This window comes from Tursiops truncatus, chromosome 4, assembly GCF_011762595.2.
Source record: "Tursiops truncatus isolate mTurTru1 chromosome 4, mTurTru1.mat.Y, whole genome shotgun sequence".
NCBI classification, from domain to species: domain Eukaryota; kingdom Metazoa; phylum Chordata; class Mammalia; order Artiodactyla; family Delphinidae; genus Tursiops; species Tursiops truncatus.
In genome coordinates this window covers 38,165,134-38,184,310 of record NC_047037.1, presented here as the reverse complement: position 1 = coordinate 38,184,310, position 19,177 = coordinate 38,165,134, and the positions used below count along the sequence as shown (strand labels likewise).

The 19,177-nt window shown below is 36.5% G+C and overlaps 2 protein-coding genes across 10 annotated transcripts in view; one reads left to right on the top strand and one right to left on the bottom strand.

The window, feature by feature from the left end:
• Nucleotides 1-4,316, top strand: part of RARRES1 (retinoic acid receptor responder 1) — a 41,655-nt gene extending 37,339 nt beyond the window's left edge. The window contains exons 5-7 of one of the 2 annotated variants that reach the window (XM_033855418.2): nucleotides 3,273-3,346; nucleotides 3,434-3,496; nucleotides 3,576-3,711. In XM_033855418.2, the coding sequence (XP_033711309.1) occupies nucleotides 3,273-3,346; nucleotides 3,434-3,496; nucleotides 3,576-3,582 (144 nt within the window). In that variant the 3' untranslated portion in view covers nucleotides 3,583-3,711. Of the gene's footprint in view, nucleotides 1-3,272; nucleotides 3,347-3,433; nucleotides 3,497-3,575 lie in introns of both variants that reach the window. The other variant, XM_019946077.3, reaches the window with a different exon arrangement.
• GFM1 (G elongation factor mitochondrial 1) overlaps nucleotides 1-19,177 on the bottom strand; it is a 57,650-nt gene that overhangs the window by 7,042 nt on the left and 31,431 nt on the right. For 3 of the 8 annotated variants that reach the window (XM_073803846.1, XM_033855412.2, XM_019946068.3), the window contains exons 14-18: nucleotides 16,464-16,626; nucleotides 14,705-14,849; nucleotides 9,932-10,092; nucleotides 9,103-9,156; nucleotides 2,834-8,944 (exon numbers count right to left, since the gene is read on the bottom strand). In XM_073803846.1, coding sequence (XP_073659947.1) covers nucleotides 8,813-8,944; nucleotides 9,103-9,156; nucleotides 9,932-10,092; nucleotides 14,705-14,849; nucleotides 16,464-16,626 — 655 coding nt within the window. In that variant the 3' untranslated portion in view covers nucleotides 2,834-8,812. Of the gene's footprint in view, nucleotides 1-1,230; nucleotides 1,261-2,833; nucleotides 8,945-9,102; nucleotides 9,157-9,931; nucleotides 10,093-14,704; nucleotides 14,850-16,463; nucleotides 16,627-19,177 lie in introns of all 8 variants that reach the window. The other 5 variants (XM_073803847.1, XM_033855411.2, XM_073803848.1 and 2 more) reach the window with 4 other exon arrangements.

Genomic DNA, 19,177 nt, shown 5'->3' with positions numbered 1-19,177 from the left:
AAACAAAACGAAAAGACAACCTACGGAATGGGAGAAAATATTTGCAAACGATGCGACCAACAAGGGCTTAATTTCCAAAATGTATAAACAGCTCCTACAATTCAATATCAAAAAAAAAATCCAATCAAAAAATGGGCAGAAGATCTAAACAGACATTTCTCCAAGGAAGACATACAGATGGCCAACAGGAAAAAGATGCTCAACATTGCTGATTATTAGAGAGATACAAATCAAAACTACCATGAGGTACCACCTCACACTGGTCAGAATGGGCATCATTAAAACATCTACAAGTAACAAATACTGGAGAGGGTGTGGAGCAAAAGGAACCCTCCTACAACTGCTGGTGGGAATGTAAATTGATACAGCCACTATGGAGAACAGTATGGAGGTTCCTTAAAAAACTAAAAATAGTTACCATATGATCCAGCAATCCCACTCCTGGGCATACATCCAGAGAAAACTATAGCTTGAAAAGATACATGCACCCCAACGTTCACAGCAGCACTATTCACAATAGCCAAGACTTGGACGCAACCTAAGTGTCCATCGACAGATGAATGGATAAAGAAGATGTGGTATAGGCACACAACAGAATACTACTCAGTCATAAAAAAGAATGAAATAATGCCATTTGCAGCTTCATGGATGGACCTAGAGATTCTCATACTAAGTGAAATAAGTCAGAAAGAGAAAGACAAATACCATACGCTATTACTTATATGTGGAATCTAAAATATGAAACAAATGAACTTATTTACGAAACAGAAGTAGACTCACAGACGTGGAAAACACACGGTTACTAAAGGGGAAAGGGGGTGGGGGAGGGATAAATTAGGACTTTGGGATTAACAGATACAAACTACTATATATAAAACAGATATGGACTTCCCTGGTGGTGCAGTGGTGAAGAATCTGCCTGCCAATGTAGGGGACATGGGTTGGAGCCCTGGTCTGGGAAGATGCCACATGCCGTGGAGCAACTAAGCCCGTGCACCACAACTACAGAGCCTGCGCTCTACAGCCTGCGTGCCACAACTACTGAAGCCCGCGTGCCTAAAACCCGTGCTTTGTGACGAGAAGCCACCACAATGAGAAGCCCGCACACTGCAATGGAGAGTAGCCCCCGCTCACCGCAAGTGGAGAAAGCCTGAGCGCAGCAATGAAGACCCAACGCAGTCAAAAATAAATAAATTTATTTAAAAAATAAAATAACCAACAAGGACCTACTGTATATCACAGGGAACTAGATTCAATATCCTGTAATAAACCATAATGGAAAAAATATTAAAAATATGTATAACTGAATCACTTAGCTGTATACCAGAAACTAACAACATTGTAAATCAACTAAACTTCAATTAAAAAAATATCAACTTTTGATAGCATATATTAATAACCTAAGCCTACTTATTCTCTACTAAAACCACACTGGTTCTGCTAGGGATCATTCCTTTTTTTTTTTTTTTAGTGTGGAGGGGAGCAGTAGGGGTAGGGTAGGTCACGAGTAAGTATAAGGAAACCAAATACTTCATTCTGTCTCTAGGAAGATTAAAGTGCTAGGTTATCAGAAAAATGTGACAGTAAATCATCAATTTGGACTATAAGGATTTGACACATGTGATGATTTGAACAAAACCAAGGAGATTATTTCTGAGTATTAAAAATGATGGCTTCCTGGCAGAGCCTTGCTTGGTGTGGGCAGTGCCCCCTGGGTACTTTGCCAGGCTGGGCTGCGCCGTGTCTGGGCTGCAGCTCTTTAATAAGGCCTGGTTTGGTTTGGTCTAAGGGCGCTTCCCCCTGAAGGAGGAAGAATCTATGAACAGAAACATGAGGTGTGTCTCAGGAGCCTTACTGAGGAAGGTCTTAATTAAATGAAGAGGGTGCCCAAACATTATAATAATCCAAATTTTTGTTTGGATTATTAAAAAATGGGTAACACTTGGTATTGAGCAGAAGTTTGTCAGATGGACTTGGAACGCCATGATTTGTTTCAAGCCTTTCTTCCTTTTTGCCTAAAATCTGGGGATTGCCATGATTTCCTTAAACGCTATTTTCAGAAACAGAAAGAGGCACTGTCCTGAAAAAACACTTTATAAGACCAGTTTTTTAACTGTAGAAATACATGGTAAACAGACCTTGAGAAAAAGTGCAGGCAGCACAAAAGTCTGAGACAAAAATTACACAGCACAGCAGCCAGCTGTGTCAATATAGTCCAAGGTCAACATCGTCACCAAATAAGAGTCAGACAAGGCTAAATGGACCCCCCAAACCCAGCAATGCCCAACTGATAACTGGAGCCTCCAGAAACCGTTCCTTTAGATAAAAGATGCTAAATTTTCTCTCATGAATTCTGACTTTGCAGCCTGTGTTTTGGATATTTGCTTTCACCATTCATGGGTACACTGCAAGGCAGAAGGGAAACCTACCCAATGACGCAAAGCACCACAGAAAAGCAGTCACTTTCTGATTGATCCAGGCCCTCTCTTGTATCATATCCCTCCAGTACCCCCTCCACCTGATGGAAATTTCACGGCTTGTAAAAGTCTTCATCAATGTAAGCAAAGGGAAGATAAAACTTAATATCAAGTCCTTTTTGTTTTTGCATATTCTTAGTCTCAATGAAAGCCTGGTAGATTAAAATCATAATCCAAATTAATTTTTTTACTCCTTCTCTTCCATTTTTACTAGTAAAGGGATAAGCACTTTTGTGCCCCAACCTTTTCTCCTCAAAACAGTTACTGTCAAAAAGAAAGCAGGAAATCAGTTTAGTCATTCTTAAAATTTATAGAAATCAAGAGAATAAAAGAGCTGAGGGAGACTGCCTGCTTACCTATAAAATGTGCTGGTTTTAGAAGCAGTGTGGTACCGCATGAAGGATGTGGGTGGTGGAGTCAGTAGATCTGGGTTTGAATCCCCACTTGTCACCTACTAGTTGTAACCTCAAGTTGCCTTCCCTGTAAAAGACAGAATTCCATAAGAACATGTATAAAGTGCCTAGCAGAGAACCTGGCCCATGGTGTCCTTCTAGAAATCCTGATTGCCCTGCCCCTTGTCTTACTGCCTGGCATATCAGGGCTATAAATCAGCTTGAGGTGCATATACAGTATCTAGATTCCTTAGCTTGTCAAAAGATTCTCCCTATTCTCATAGACCTTAATCTCCATCAAAACCCATAAACATTAGAGAGAAAAAGTGACAGAAGGACCTTACTAGATTATCATGACAGTGGCAAAACAGTAAGAATCAACAACTTCCACATCTTAATGCAGGATACCACCAAAGGAGATGAGGCTAGAATCAAAGAGGCGGCAGGTGATTCAAGGCACCCATCCACCCATTCAAGGCAGGTGATACAAGATGAGCCTTCCAAATTCTAAGCTAATATAAACCCACACTATCTATCGCACTAACTCTTTCTTTCTTCTTCTAGAAAACAAATGAAGATGCAATTGATTTTGATTATACTGTTCTACTCCATGAATTCTCAACACAGGTAAAACAAAACGGTATATAGAACTGTTTAAACCACAAGTTTTTGCAGATCATAATATTTTAGAACTCTTATTTCCCAGGAAATGATTCCCTGTCATATTCACGTGGTCTGGTACCCTGGCAAACCACTGAAGGTGAAGTACCACTGTCAAGAGCTACAGACACCAGAAGAAGCCTCTGGAACTGAAGAGGCATCAGCTGTGGCACCGACAGAGCTTAGTAATTTCTGAAAAGCAAAAAAGATCTGTTTATACCAAATTCTGAACAAAATGATTATATTAAATAGCCTAAATCATTATTCTAGTAAAATAGCCAAGGTACAAGGCATTCTAATAATTTGGGAAAGCCTGTGATTACAAGTAAATACTCAAAAATTAAAAGATACTGGGATTTTTGGTTTTCGATTGGTTTGGTTTAGTTTTCAACTGTGGGAGCACATGCAAACTGAACTCTGCTCAGTGCTAAACAGTTACTCTGCAGGTTCCTCAGGGTTTCAGCCCTAAAATGTAAAACCAAGTCAGTTAGTGTGTGCTGCAGCTGGACCAGTAAGTATTTTAAAACATAACAATAAAATTGATGGTCACATCTATAAATCTGCATTTCTCAATATTCTGAACATATTGTAGCTAACTATTCTGTGTTGTTAAATTGCTTCTACCTAGTATGTAAAAAAGATAATATATTTCAATGAAAGCAAATTGTAGGGAAAATATTACCTGTTTAAAAGGAACTTTACTATTTTTTATGATTTTGAGCAAGTATTCCTTTTAAATTTGATATCTACTTTTAAATGTGTTTCTAAATAAAATGTGTTACATGTGTTTGTAGAGATTTGTCTATATAGGCAAAATTTGTGCTAAGCTGGAATTAAAGGATATTTATATATTAATAAAAACTTTACAAATAAAAGGAGTGTCTCAGAGATAAAGCCGAGAGTGTCTCAGAGATAAAGCCGAGTGTCTGCAAACATGTATTAACTGGAACAGTGATGTAACTGAAAGTACATAAAGTATTTACAATTTTCATTTGTAAGGACAACTTGGACCCAGTGTTGGCCTAAGTAATTTATAAAAACAAACAATATGTACCATTATCAGATTCGTGGAGTACCTCCCCAAGGCAGGAAGAATTGATCCAGGAAATGTGGCCAGCATTTGCCTCTCAAAATTAGTATTTAATGGAATGCTTATATTCATGTCTCAAAACCCCTAGCCGGGTTCCTTGATCAGTAGCTGGTTAGGAAGCATCAGCCTTTTTAAAACATACCAAAATGTTACCTTTATGTCTGTAGTAGAAAACTGAAAAAGTTTATACTAAATAGAAAAAATTTTAAGACATGGACTCTTACAAAATAAAAGTAAGATGAATTATACTGTTACTTTTTAGCAGAGGCAGATCATGTATTATTCTGTTTAAAACCCCAACCCCTCTGCATTCATCTTCCCAACATCCTCTGGATTTAAGGACTGTAAGTTTTCCAAAGCACTGGAAACAATCATTTAAAGAAAACATCAGATCTCCCACATATATGATAATGCAGAGAAAATACTTTCCCTAAGATATCAAACAATCTAGTGATAAACAATGCCAGAACCAAGTAATAAACTCTCCTAACTGAAGTTCCCTAAATATCTTGGAAAAAAAAGTGCCAAGAGCATTATAAGAGCATATTCAATGTCCTGTGATTTTTAATCTTTCAGTGTCACGTTAAGAGCTAGAAAGGGGTTTCAGCTTTCTTGTCTCAACTTTCTAAAAGTCCTCTCATCCTTGTAAAGGCATTTTAAATTAGTGAGATTAGGCTCACAAACGTGATCATAATTCAATCAGGTAAGGAAGCTAAGGTGGTAACCCTTTAACAGATTTCGGTATAATCGATTATGAAGGTGAATTTACACATATGACATACAAAAAAATTACCTAATTTATAAATTTACAAAACCTATAAGTTAAACCAACTAAAAATTTCTCAATTTCACCACCAGAACATCTTTTCTAGCACAAACTCTAGAACTGCTGACTTGATTTTACTAATACTGATTTTGCTAGCTAACAGAGGAGAAAAATTACTTCATCTGCCTTGACATAAAATGAAAACCTCTAAATTCCCTAAGCCCTCTTTTATTCATTAAGAGTCTAAAGAATTCTGAATCACTCTGACCCAATGACAGTAACAGAGAGCATCACATTTATTTTCCTAATCTCTTTAGAATTTTCAAAAATTTTAAGACCTACAAAATAACACCAGGATTTTGCCTGCATTCCATTTGACTCTACTTATCGTTTTGTTTTCCCTACCTGAGTTATGAATAGTTAGAAGTTAAACAAGTTCTTCTGAAAGTCAGTTGGAAGTTTCTATATTGGCCCTTGAATGAATGACAGTGCTTCATGACATATGAGTTTATCACACTGATTTCTCTCAGCTTAGAAAATTCTATGACCTGTTCTGTGACCTTTCCTAACTTTCAAAGTGCTACAATCACTAGCATGCTGCCTGGCACTTATTTGAAAGGATAAATGAATCCATGCTCCCAATAAATTGCCTGTGAAAACATGAACTGTTTCAACGATGCATTACAGTTTTATTTGAAGACGCTTTAAGCAGCAATTAAAGCTCTATTTCAAAAATTGACAGTTCTAGCAATGCACGTAGATGTTTTCTACAAAGGGATATATTCCTACATGTCACAATTTACTACTTACCTGGTGGCTGCCTCACTTCACTGGCATCAATTTTAAGTCTCATCCAGATTTCAAAAGTATTAAAATCTGAAAAATCCTAAAATTTCAGTATTAAATTTTAGTGACTTCACAACGTAAATCTAAGAGTGAGCAAGGAGGCAAGGAATAACAGAAAATTGACTGTACATCTTTAAAGATAAACTTACCAAGCTAAGAACCAATAGCCCAATCACTAACGTCACACAAAAGAATACTAATAATGTGACACATCTGAACAAATCCTGCATTTCATGTTTTGGAGGTACACGTTATACTGCAATGGTCTTTAACCTTGCCTGTATACTAGAATAAGCTGGAAACCTTTTGATCTTGATGCAAAGAATCAGAGTATCTAGGGGTTGGCCTGGGTATTTCTCTTTAAAGCTCCCCAAGTAATTTTTAAAGTGCTGCCAGGGTTGCGAATCAGGGCGATACTGAAGCAGGCCTAGTGCTGCTACCATTCTCCAAAACAAATAATACTGTCTTTAAATTAGCCAACAATCATCCTTTACAACAGTAGTATAAAAGAAACCCTCATTTATGAATATTCTCATTAATTTTTTCCTTATACAGACTTTGGCTGGTATGTGGTCTTTACCAACTCTAACCAAACTAATGAGTTAACAAAAGATGTGGACTCTGGTCCTGGATGGGTTCCTATGTGATCCTATTCTAGTTACTCCCACCAGCTGGGCCTGTGTCGTTGCCTGTGAAACGCTGGTGTTGTGTTAGATATCTCGACTCTTTTCTGGCACCGTATCTTCATAACCAAAATGTTTTCACAAGTAAAAAGCACTTCCAAATTTATCCATCTTAGTTCTAATATTTTTGACTGTTAGCAACAGCAAGAGGAACTGTGCTAAATTCTATGAAGGTATTTCCTCATCAGGAACAATATTCAAAGTCAGTGTGAATAGCATGAGATGTTGATGAAATGCCAAAGCAACACAATTTTTCAGGCTTGATGCTACTGTAGCAACAGACATATTCATGGGAAAATGCACTTGGTTTGATAAGTATCATAACTGCATTATCAATTTGAAAAGTTAATGAGCTGTGTGGTCTTTAAGTTATTTACCTTACTCTGTGCTTTTGCCTCCTCTATTACAAAATGGTCATAATAATAGTACCTAGTTTCATAGGGTTGTGAAAACTAAAATGAATAATGCATTTAAAGCATTTAACAAATGCCTTGAAAACATTTGCTCAATACTTTTTAAAGGTCTTTTTTTCTAGGAACCTGAAGTTATAGAGCCAAATCTACAAATCAAGAAAAACAAAGGAATTTAAAACAGTTATTTCATGTCTATTATCCACTAAGGGAAAGGACTAGGATATGTCTTTCACATCAGATGGTTTTTGGATGAAGCAATTCTGCACAATATGGTAGAACTCCCTGGCAATGTCCAACATTCTCTAGCTTAACATTTGTTCTTTCACAATCTCAATGAATACAATATCTGATACATTCCAGCAGACTCTAATTCAACTAGCATTTAATAGGTGGATGAAATAGACTAGCCACCAACCCTATAGGTTATTATTTCCAGGCTGCAGAAACAGTAAAATGAACATAGACAAGAATAGCATATGCAAGGGCCTTTTTTTTTACCTCACAGGTCTGCAAAAAAGTAACATTTATACTCCTAAAAACAAGCAGTTCAAAATCTGCAGAAGCCACAAATTGAAGCAATCAGCTCTATATAAAACAGCTAGAAATTGAGCTAGCATTAGAAAATCTGAAAAGTGTTCTCCATTTCTTTTTAAGAAAACACTTTATCCCCGTGCCTCATTTATTTCATAATGAAGTTTGTACCTTTTCATCTCCCTCACCTATTTCTCCCCTCCTGCCCCTCCCTCCCCTCTGACCACCATCTACTGGGTTGTTCTCTGTATCTGTGAGGCTGTTTCCATTTTGTTATGTTTGTTCACTTGTTTTGCTTTTTAGACTCCACATTTAAGTAAAATCATACACTATTTGTCTTTCTCTGACTTATTTCACTTAGCATGATACCCTCTAGGGCTAGCTATCCAGGTTGTCACAAAGGAATCCACTCTGAAACAAAAAAGGTGATGCTCCAAGAAGTGTTATGATATATGCAATTCACTTTCAAGTATACAGCAAAACAACTTGAAGGATGGAAGTATGCAACACAGATGGACAACAAACAGAAAAAGCAAATATGACAAAACAAATTATTATCCGATAAACACTTGACAAAACTGTTCATTGTTGAGTCTAGATGGAAGGTATATGGCTGTTCTTTGTACTATTTTTTCAGCTTTTCTGTATGTTGAAAATTCTTATGAAAGAATGTGGACGTTTATACATGTTCTAAGCTTATTCAGTATAACAGAAATAAGTATCTTCCTCCCTCAAATAAATATTAAATATATTTCAGTAATATTTTATTTGAGGTATAAAACCAATCAACCATTGAGACATACACAGAATTAACTATGATATAACAGAAGCTCCTGAATATAATAGGAAGGGCTTCTAAAATTACTTCTTTTCAGGCTGAATTTATTCCATGAATCCATTAACATATCTAAACCTTGCAGATACAGTTAAAGTTAGTCAACAAAGTGAGGAAAGTTAGTTCTTGGCGTTTCCTTTTTTTACAGGAAGTTGACCTGTAGCTTCCAAATACTTATTGATAAGGTCTTCTTGTGTAGCTGGTAAACATGGCTGATATCTGCAGTACTCCATTGTATATTCTCCCTTCCCCTGGGGGTTTAACACAAAAACAGAAACAAAAAGCAGATTTTTTTTTTTTTTAAACAACTATCAAGTAAAGTCATGAAAAGACAAGATTTCACAAAAATGATGATTTTGCAGGATGGTCCCCTGAAGAACACTGAAGTAAAATTTAAACACTTGCTTACCTCTGTGCATGACCTAAGTTCAGTAGAATAACCGAACATTTCATTTAGAGGGACCTGAAAACATACACAGTAGATATTTCAGCATTGCTTATTGAAAAATATTTGAGAAAAATACAGAGAAGACTTAGTCATTTAACTCCTTCCTTTAGACTCAGGTTTCTACTAACTACTCCTGGTTTAAAAGAATTAAAAGCCAAATAGAAACCTGTTTTTGTTTTACCACAGTAGAAACCCTATTTGAAAATAATTTCATTTGGCAGACACAACTAGAAACCCAATCTTTCAGTTTCACGGAGCAGACGGACACCACTAACAGCCGTCCCTCTCATCCCCACTCCACGCAGCTGCAGCTCAAGCACTCAGAAGTGTTTCTTCTGTGAAAATGTGAATACAACTTTCCCTTGGACGCCTCAGTGATAGGCCATATGCCAAGGGTAGTGTCTTCTAAGAGGCCTTAGGTAATGTGATAAACCCTTTCTCCCATGAGATTTAAGTAAGGGACAGGCAAGGGAATTAAATATTATCCCAATAAATTAGAACATAAAACGGCTATGCAAACAAAGCTATAATGAGAAAGGTAATTATGCATCTAATAAAATGACATACTCACAAAAGGCCTACCTGAAATGAATCTTATTTTTAGATTTTGCACTTAAAGAGATACTCTAACAGCAAAGTACAGAAATTGCCACATACATATAAGCCACAAATTCAACACTCAGCCATGGAAATGTGCCAATCTGCTCTACAATTTCCAAAAACAAAAGCTAACTCTGATTTCCTCTTGTGGATAATAAAAGCAAGGTTGTCAGTGACTAACAGTACTTACATCTGCATATAGTGTAAAATAGTCCTCAATTCCATCTTGTCCCGTGATTATTCCATGGCGCCGGTTAATCCCTGCAATCACTGGTCCCTGAAATTCATTTGGAGCTACAACTTCCACAGACATAATAGGTTCAAGAATACATAATGTGGCATTTGCCAGGGCTAGGGTTTGAAAAAAAAATAAATTGGTTTATTAATCTTTAAACAAACTGGAACTCTTTCCTATCCACATATACAAAAGGGAAATAGAAAGTGCTCTCCCAAAGGTACACACATAAATGATAAGGTTAAAATATGTGATCTGGACTCATTTTTCTAGTAGCAGCAGCAGTCACTCTTCTAAATGGAACTTACAGTAAGACATACTTAATTCTAATATTAGTATGTCCATTACCATATTTTTATCCTAAAAATCATTAGGTTGCAGAAATAATATAAAAGGGTCTTAAAACAACATTCGATCAAGTCCCTTCCCATTTAAATTATGCAGTTGAGGGTTACTAATTCTTTCTGAAATCCTTCGGGAATAAAGACACTATCTGTTAAGCCTCTGACCAAGGTAAATCAATTCTTTCTTGCTGGTCCCTGGCAGACAGTTACTTATACTTGGAGACAATAATCAAGTCATGCCTGCGATATGTCTAGGCTAAACAATTTCAATACCCGATTGAGAATTAGAAAACCAAGTTTCTAGTTTCTGCTCTGCCTCTAATAAGTTATATGCCTTTTGGAAAAACACAATCTGTCCAGGTCATGTTTCTTCACCTACAAAATAAAGACATCGGCCTAGATGCTAAAGGCCATTTAAGCACTAAACCCCAATGTGTTTTTTATGTGTGTTTTTTTTTAATTAAAAAAACTTATTTTTTTAATCCCACTTAGTACATAACAAGAACACTTCTTACTGTGACAAATGTTGACTGAGATTGAAAATGTAACAGTGTGGAGAGAATATAAAAAAACTTCAAACACTCATATTTAATTTGGACATTATGATTGTGTGGAATAATACTTCCGCCTCAGACTGGATGAATTATCTTTAAATAAAGACTTTAAGCGTAACATGAAAAGGTGACAAAACGTTTTGTTTTAAAATAATCATAATTTTCCAAGCATCAATTTGTTTATAATAATCTAGTCAGCAATTATTCTTGTATATTCATTAAAGCACTTGTTCTAAAGACACTATTAGTTTAAGTGCAATAATTATAAGAACAGCCATTTAATATACTTGCATTTCTTTGAAATGTTTTCTAATTCAAATCATATCTTAGCTCAGACCTAACTGACTCATTACTCTTAATTAGTGAATTTTGTTCTGAAAAGAGGAATAAATGAACTCTGCAGACTCCTAAGTTTCATTAGCTAAGCCTGCAGAATTCTATGTAGACAGCTAAAGCAGTAGACTAAAAATTCTAGACTGCAGAAGAAGCTCTATTTCTTGTTAACTTCTTGGGTTACCACAACAGCAGAGCTTCCTTGGCTCTAAATAAATGTAATTAATGCAGAAGAAGGTACCTGGAAAGAGAGATGTGAACAGACATATTAAAATTTAGTTACACATTATCTAGTGTTTTCAATAGGTCAGTGATATAAAAGAGCTAGAGTGTGAGACAGTCACATTCTAAAGAGAAAGAAGGGCCCAAGTATATAGTGTATAGTATATAATTGTTGAGGACGACCTGTCCAGTTCTCGGTTTCATATTCCCTCACCCTGCTCCTTTCAACTCCCTCTTTTTTCCTAAATCCACCTTCTGATTCACCTCGCCCTTATTCATGCTTTTCTCTGTCCCATTCCATATGACAAGATACCAGAGCTAAATTCATCCTGCCATTTTTTAATAGTCACATGGCAGCCAAGCCCTACAAGCAATTTTTCCGGAAGTAGAATAAAAAGCAAGTGAAAATACCCACACCATCACAGGACCTTTAAGTCAAAGTGGTGCGTAGAGATGGTAATGTTTCTATTTCAGCCCCCTAGGGATAAAGTTGATAACACCAGGCTGGGTGCTAACAAGGTTGTGTGAGAAGGTGGTCAAGGGCTAGGCTCTGGTCTGGGTTTAACTCTCGGCTCCACCACTAACTAACATGTAACCTTGGGCCATTTGATTGACTACTCGAGTCTCAATTTTCTCAACTATAAGGCCACTGTTGAAGATAAGATATGATAATTCATGTACTCAACATAATACACAGCACAAAAGTGATCAATAAGTGTTATTATGACCACTCTGAGACCAAAAGCTGGCAACTGGGTGGCACTGCACAGTGCTAGGTCAAAGGTAATGTGAAGGGAAGAGGGATTAGACTTCACTATGCCCAAATATGTGTGTGCAAGTGTTTTCAAGTACATTCTCATCTAATACTTTGGCATTACTATCTCCAAACAGCCTGGACTTGCCCATTTCCACAGAGTTAAGTATGAAGTAGAGCCAGCATTCGAACTCGAAGCCCAGGAGATCAGAAAAGGCACACTGCTGAGTAAAATGAGCTAACATGACTCTGGGTAGGCCTTTATTTCTCTTGTAGAGTAGCTACAAGTTCAATGTTTCTGCAGAGACCAAGCACAGCGGTCTAAAAATTGGCCATAGACAATGATGGCAACGGTTAACATCCATGGGGTGAAACAGTCCCTGAAAGAACATTCAATTTCACGTTTCAGTTTTAGTTACTGATTAATCTCAGGGGCAAAGTTTACATTGTGACTGAAAATAGTTCCAGTTTTCTTTTTTTTTTTTTTTAATGAAAACTACGTGAGAATTTGAACGATTTTTCTTCCAATTTTGATAATAGAGAATAGCTCAAAAGTATAAGCTAATCTGATACTAGGCTAATTTATCAACATTTTCCACCCTAAAACTCTCACATGATAATCAGTGGAGGTGTATGCATGCATGAAAAGCTGATTTTCTTAAGAGCCCAGCAAAAATTTCCTTTTACCCTTTTATCTTTCAGTCATGGAGAAATAAGAATCAGATGATGATACAGCAAAGTAATTCATTTTTCACACTTGCAACCTATTTGCACATATTTATCTGGCAAAAACCAATACTCCTCAATTCAATTATTATCTGGTGCTTTTCCTTTGCACCCCACCAGGCAATCATCACACATAACAGTATTTGTACACTTAAGTATTTACAAACTGAGTGTACATATTTACCTGTTTAGTTAATATGCATAGACATACAGTCTTTTTTCATGGCTATATATGTGTATGTTATGGGCATATAATCTATATTTATTTATATTTCATATAGGTACAATTAAAAAGGTTGAGGCTCTTTGTTAATTGATTTTACCAATTACCTTGCTTTATGTAACCTCTATCCAGGAAAGCTACCAATTTCCAGTCAAGAACCAGCATAGAACAGTTGATTTCTAATTTGTTTTAACTATACTTTAAAAAAGTATCACAATGTATATACATTTATCAAATCATTACTTTAAATATTTTACAGTTTTGTCAACTGCTCAATAAAGCTGAAAAAAAGAATATGAAGTGATTACAACCAATTTGCCAGTTTAAGATTTATTAAAGTGGTGAACCCCTAGAAGGCAAGAGGCAGGTGTTATGTACAATCTGAATCATGCCTAATAAAGTCTTATTTTCTTTGTGACTTTATTTCCCTTTTTCCTATTAATACAACTGACAGACTGTGACAAGGTTTCTAGATCATAAATTTCAAATGCATTTTTAATAGCTAGCTGGGGTAAAGAAAATGGAGGATTCTCTCACCCTTTCACAACTGAGAAACAAAACCACAAATTACTAATGGCTCCCATTAGTTTAATTAAAATAAGGAATTAGCAACCTGGTCAAGGAATAAGCAACCTTCTCCAGCCACTGCCCCACACCTGGTCACAGATGCAAACAGACCAAAACCAACAAAGTCCAAAATTCATACAATAACATCCTGATTTTCCGAATGTCTGGAAATGATGTGTTAGGATTAATTTTCTGCTGTCTATTTTGACCCTCTCTGACAAAAATATCTCTGAAATGTTTTGTGAATCATAATGTAATTCTCTGCAAAACCCCACTTATGGACATAACTAATGAATTACCATATAATGGATATGGAAGAGATGACAAAGAGAATGAATTTTCTGGCTCCCAGTTACAACGTAAAAGCCCCCAATGTCAAACTGCTGTGCCGTCATTTGCTTTTCTCTCTTAAAAGCAAGAATCAGATATAGCTGCAATTGCTTAGGGTTCTGTTTCATCAGGGTTTTAATAGACATATTATTCTATGTGGGAAAGGTTGACAATTTTAGCAGTTTAACAAGAAGTCTGCACTGAGAATAAGGTTTACTGAATTCTTTCAAATGCCTAAAAGCCTACAATGTCATATATGAAAAAGTTGTTTACAAATTTATAGATTTTTCTGACATCTGAATAAATCACTAAAAACAGGATGACTATAGTTAATGTTTCTTTAAAATAATTCTGAGCATTTCTGTCTTCTCTATTAAAAGTAGAACTTACAGATTATCTATGAATTTAAACTTACAAAAAATACCAGGTAATTTAGGAGAACAAAGTAGGATTTTAATTTTGTAAGAAAGAAAACACAGTAATCTATCCTCACTTTGATTCTATGAGTACTTGCCCAGAGTCTATCCATGTCCCCTGGTGTGCTGCTTACTGCTCTGGTGGGGTGGGGGGGATGGGAAGAAGACCTAACCAACACAGTGCTGCCTTCTGCGGCTCTGATGGTCCACCAGGGAAATAGATGCACTGATGTGGTGGCAACTGCTAGACACAGCGTACCTTGTTTAAGAGCACCTTCTCCTGCGCGGATGAAAGAGATTTCATTGGAATCCACCATGTGATACGCTCCATCTTGCAGGACAAACCGGAGCCCAGAGAGCTTGTGACCAGACAGAGGGCCCTTCTCGCAGGCATCCAAAAACCCCTGTTAATGAATGAACACAACTTCTGGAGTGAGTGGGTTTCACTCACAGAAGCATTATGAAAAACCCCCAACCGTTTTAGTATTCAGAAGTGTAACATTTTTATGTATGCTATATTTCATTCTTTAAAAAAAAATTATTTTTTTAAGTTGAACAGCCTATTTAAGTATTATTATTGTGGAATCTAGATGAGCAATCCCTTGCAAAAGTCTATTACTTAAAGGTGAGAGCTGGTTTGAAAGTGATGCTGAGAGTGCTAGCAATCACTTTCTCAACCTTTTCTTCAAGAATTACTAAACTCTCATGATGCATTACAGAGACAGCATGATCTTAATTTTACAAGGAGGAAACAGAGGAAAGGCAAATCTAAGAAATTCTCTAAAATAAAACTTCAATCAAAACTGACATCTAATCAACAGCTGTGTCTTAAGCTCCTACTATATACCTATCCCTGCTCTGCCTCATTGGCAGATCACTACCTAACAGCTTTAGTGTTATACAATGTCAGTAAGAACTAAAATTAAAAGCTGATTTCATTTTTCCAAAGCAATTCTTTTTTTAAAAAGCAGCTTTATTGAGGTATAACTGATATACAATAAACTATACATATTTAAAGAGTACAATTTGATAAGTGTGCAATTTTTTTTTCCATTCAGTCACTTAAATACTCGTAGAGCTCCTACAATTCAAGATAGTTTTTCATGGCAAGACAATCACACAGGTGCACATGTAGTACAATATATTTCTGACATTCAAAACTGTAAACTCTAAATGCTGAAAAACATCTGAGCTTTCCTTCACTTACATTAATCCTGGAGAGTAAAAGATAATTTAAAAGTGTGTGAATGACAAACTATTGTCTTGAAATAAAGTATAATGAATGAAACACACTAATCACAAAAAATGCTACCAAAATTAATGCTGAAGCCAAAATTATGATCTGTTAATAAGGATTTCTAAGTTAAAAGGTTAAAAAAAACCTAAAAATATCAATCTACAAGAATAGACAGTTGCTAAAGGTTTACAACAGTCTTAAAGCCAGTTGACCTAGAAAGCCAACAAATCACTAGTAACCCATTATATGTGCAAATCACTTCACAATTCCCGAAGAAATATCAGAGTCTTATCTGATCCTTGAGTTTGTGAGGGGTTCGGAATTAAGTACTATATGCTCAGTTTACAAAAGAAAGTGGCTCTGAACACCATGATTTACCCAAGGGCATGTTAATCACTAGCAGAGATGAGGACAGCACCCAGGTGTTGGGAACCTTAATGAATGTACATTCTACTACATCAGTACACCTAAAATTTTCATAAATCCCTAACGCCTACTGCAAATTTCAAGTGCTGATTATAATCAATGAAGTAGTTTTAATTTATCAAGAGAAATACAATAACTATGATTAAGAAACAGAATGACTTCCCCTCGTCATAGCATATATTTATAGCTCTTGAACTTAATGATTCTAATCAGATGGAAAGCTTAATGAGAAAAAGCAGAACTGTAATGAAAATGAACCACAGAAAACAATGTGATAGCAATGTGCTTTGATACCTAATAGACTGTTTTTGATTTTTTTTTAAATGCCATAAAGTTTTTGTTTGTTTGTTTTTACCTTTTCTACGGCAGGCACAAATTGCTTTGGAACATTTGACCCGAATGTTTCATCTGAAAACTCCAACTTAGTGTAGTTCTCTGGGTCCAGAGGCTCCAGTACACCTATCACTTTTCCAAACTGGCCTGCACCACCTGATTGTTTTTTATGTGTAAACTCAAACCTGAAAGTAATTTAGGAAGAAGAAGAAAAAATCAACATAGCATTATATAATCACCAAAATGAAATAACTCCTACTAATTTAAATGAAAAACCACCTCTCATCATTTTTACTTTTTCCTTCAAATACGATGACCTTGCTATAAAATTATTATAGAATTTATTTAAAAAGTAATCCTGTCCTTTCTGTTCGTACTTGGAGGTGAGGGTGAGGCACACCACCAAAGTAATCCATGGTTTTAATTCTGCTAATTCTGAATTTCACAAGTAGAAAGTAAAAGTCAACAAATTAAAATAAAAAGTTTGTGTAAGGTTCTTATTCTATTAATAGTAATCTACATTCCAAGAGCTTACCCATTTCTTTTGGAATGCCTCCCTTCCCTGGGACACAGTGTTCTCTCCTTAAATCTCTATGAGGACAATTACCTGAAAATAGGAGCTATGCAGTTAGTTCATTGAGATAGTTGCTATTTGATTTTACAATTTGTACACTATGGACTGAGAAAATATGAGAGAAGGGAGTTTCAGGCGGAATAACTAACACCTGAAAATGATTAATGGCAAAATGATCATGATTAACATAAGTCATTCAAATAGACACACAGGGCTTCCCTGGTGGCGCAGTGGTTGAGAGTTCGCCTGTCGATGCAGGGGACACGGGTTCGTGCCCCGGTCCGGGAAGATCCCACGTGCCGCGGAGCGGCTGGGCCCGTGAGCCATGGCCGCTGAGCCTGCGCGTCCAGAGCCTGTGCTCCGCAACGGGAGAGGCCACAACAGTGAGAGGCCCGCATGTTGCAAAAAAAAAAAAAAAAAACCAAAAAACAAACAAATAGACACACAGGTCAGTGTTTACTTGAAACTACTAATGACAATATAAATAGGATGAAATAATCACCTTACACGCATACTAAATATACGTAAACACAGGTTACAATATCATTGAAAAAACATTTCATGAGTATCTACTGTTTGCAAGGCATTTTTCCTTTAAACTGAAACCTTCCTCAAGACCGTAAGATGTAAGAAGCTGGCTGCTTTCAAAGGTGTCTGCAGATAACTGCAGGTAAATGGGCATTAATGAGTGTGTGTTCCTGCGTACAGATCTGTGAATGGTTTGGAAGAAGTAAACAGCAAATTTCAGTAGATGCCAGCTTGGAATAAGCAGTTTCCATAGAGAGCCTAAGCGTGAATGTGCCTGATGAACTGCCTTTAAATAATCTTCCAGCAGCCAAGAGCTTCAGGATAGGCTGGGAAACAATGCTGAACGGTTGATTTTCCCGGGAGAGAAACAAACAGCTATCAGAACCGAGAGCAGGAAAAGGAGAAGAGAAACAACTGCCAAATCACCACAGAATTACTGAAGGGATTCCAAAACTGTGGTCCACTGACGTATTCTCTAGTATGCTCCAGTTCTCTGAGACATTTCAAATTGTTTTCAATTTGACAATAATATGACATACAACATACTCTAGATCTGTGCTGTCTATATGATAACCACTAATCATGGATATTTACATTGAAATTAAATAAAATTTAAAATTCAGTTCCTCAGCTGCACTAGTCACATTACAAGTGGTCAACAGGCAGGTGTGGAGAGTGGCTACTGTCCGGGACAGCAGAGCCAAACATTTCCATCACTGCACAAACTGCTACTGGACAGCAGTGCCCTGGAGGGCCAGATCACAGCCAAGCAATCCCTGCAGTTTCAGGGACCATGGCTGCATTTATAATCACGTGGATGCCAAATAACAGGACACTTATGTGCCAGGCTTGTGCTAAGCACTTTTTATGAACTGTCTTACTTGTTCTTCACCACAGACCCCAGGAAGTAGGCACTATTTTTTATTATTATTTTACAGGTGAGAAACCTGAGGGTCAGAAAAGCTAAGTAACTTGCCAAACGTGATACAGCTCTTAAGTGGCAGAGCCAGGATTTGTACCAAGACCAACACTCTTAATCAAACATGTTTCTAAAAGGCTAATAAGAATATAAACTGATTTAAGCTGCACACGATGCATTCACTTCAAAAGCTGTTAGAAAACACTGCACAGAGAGATTTTACTGTAGCTTAAATAGAGAAGTGGAAGAACTAAGACATCACTTGATAGGCACCGAATAGATATGCTGAAGGCAAAAGAATCCATGCTCCTGTGGTCAGACCACTGGAATTTTGTAAAAGACAATTTCATTTTGACAAAACATCATCATCTCTCACATTAAAATTACTGTTAATTAGAATTGTGTTGGTTTTATTGTGTATCTCTGTTTTGTAGATTTATTTTGACTTCATAGTCTTATCAAAGTTGCAAGCCATAGGCGTTTTTACTTAAGTTTTATGTCCATACAATTATTTAAAATAATAATTTAATTTGCCCAATCCCAGAGACCCATAATAATTTTGCTACTTTCAAGGTAACTCATACATTATTCAAGTTTGCAGATAATGATCTCTTGACTTACCACTAATGAAATTTTAGTAAGTAAGATTTCAAGGACTCAAATATAGGAATAAGATTCTCTCAATGCAGTTTATTTACGTAACATCTAAATAGGC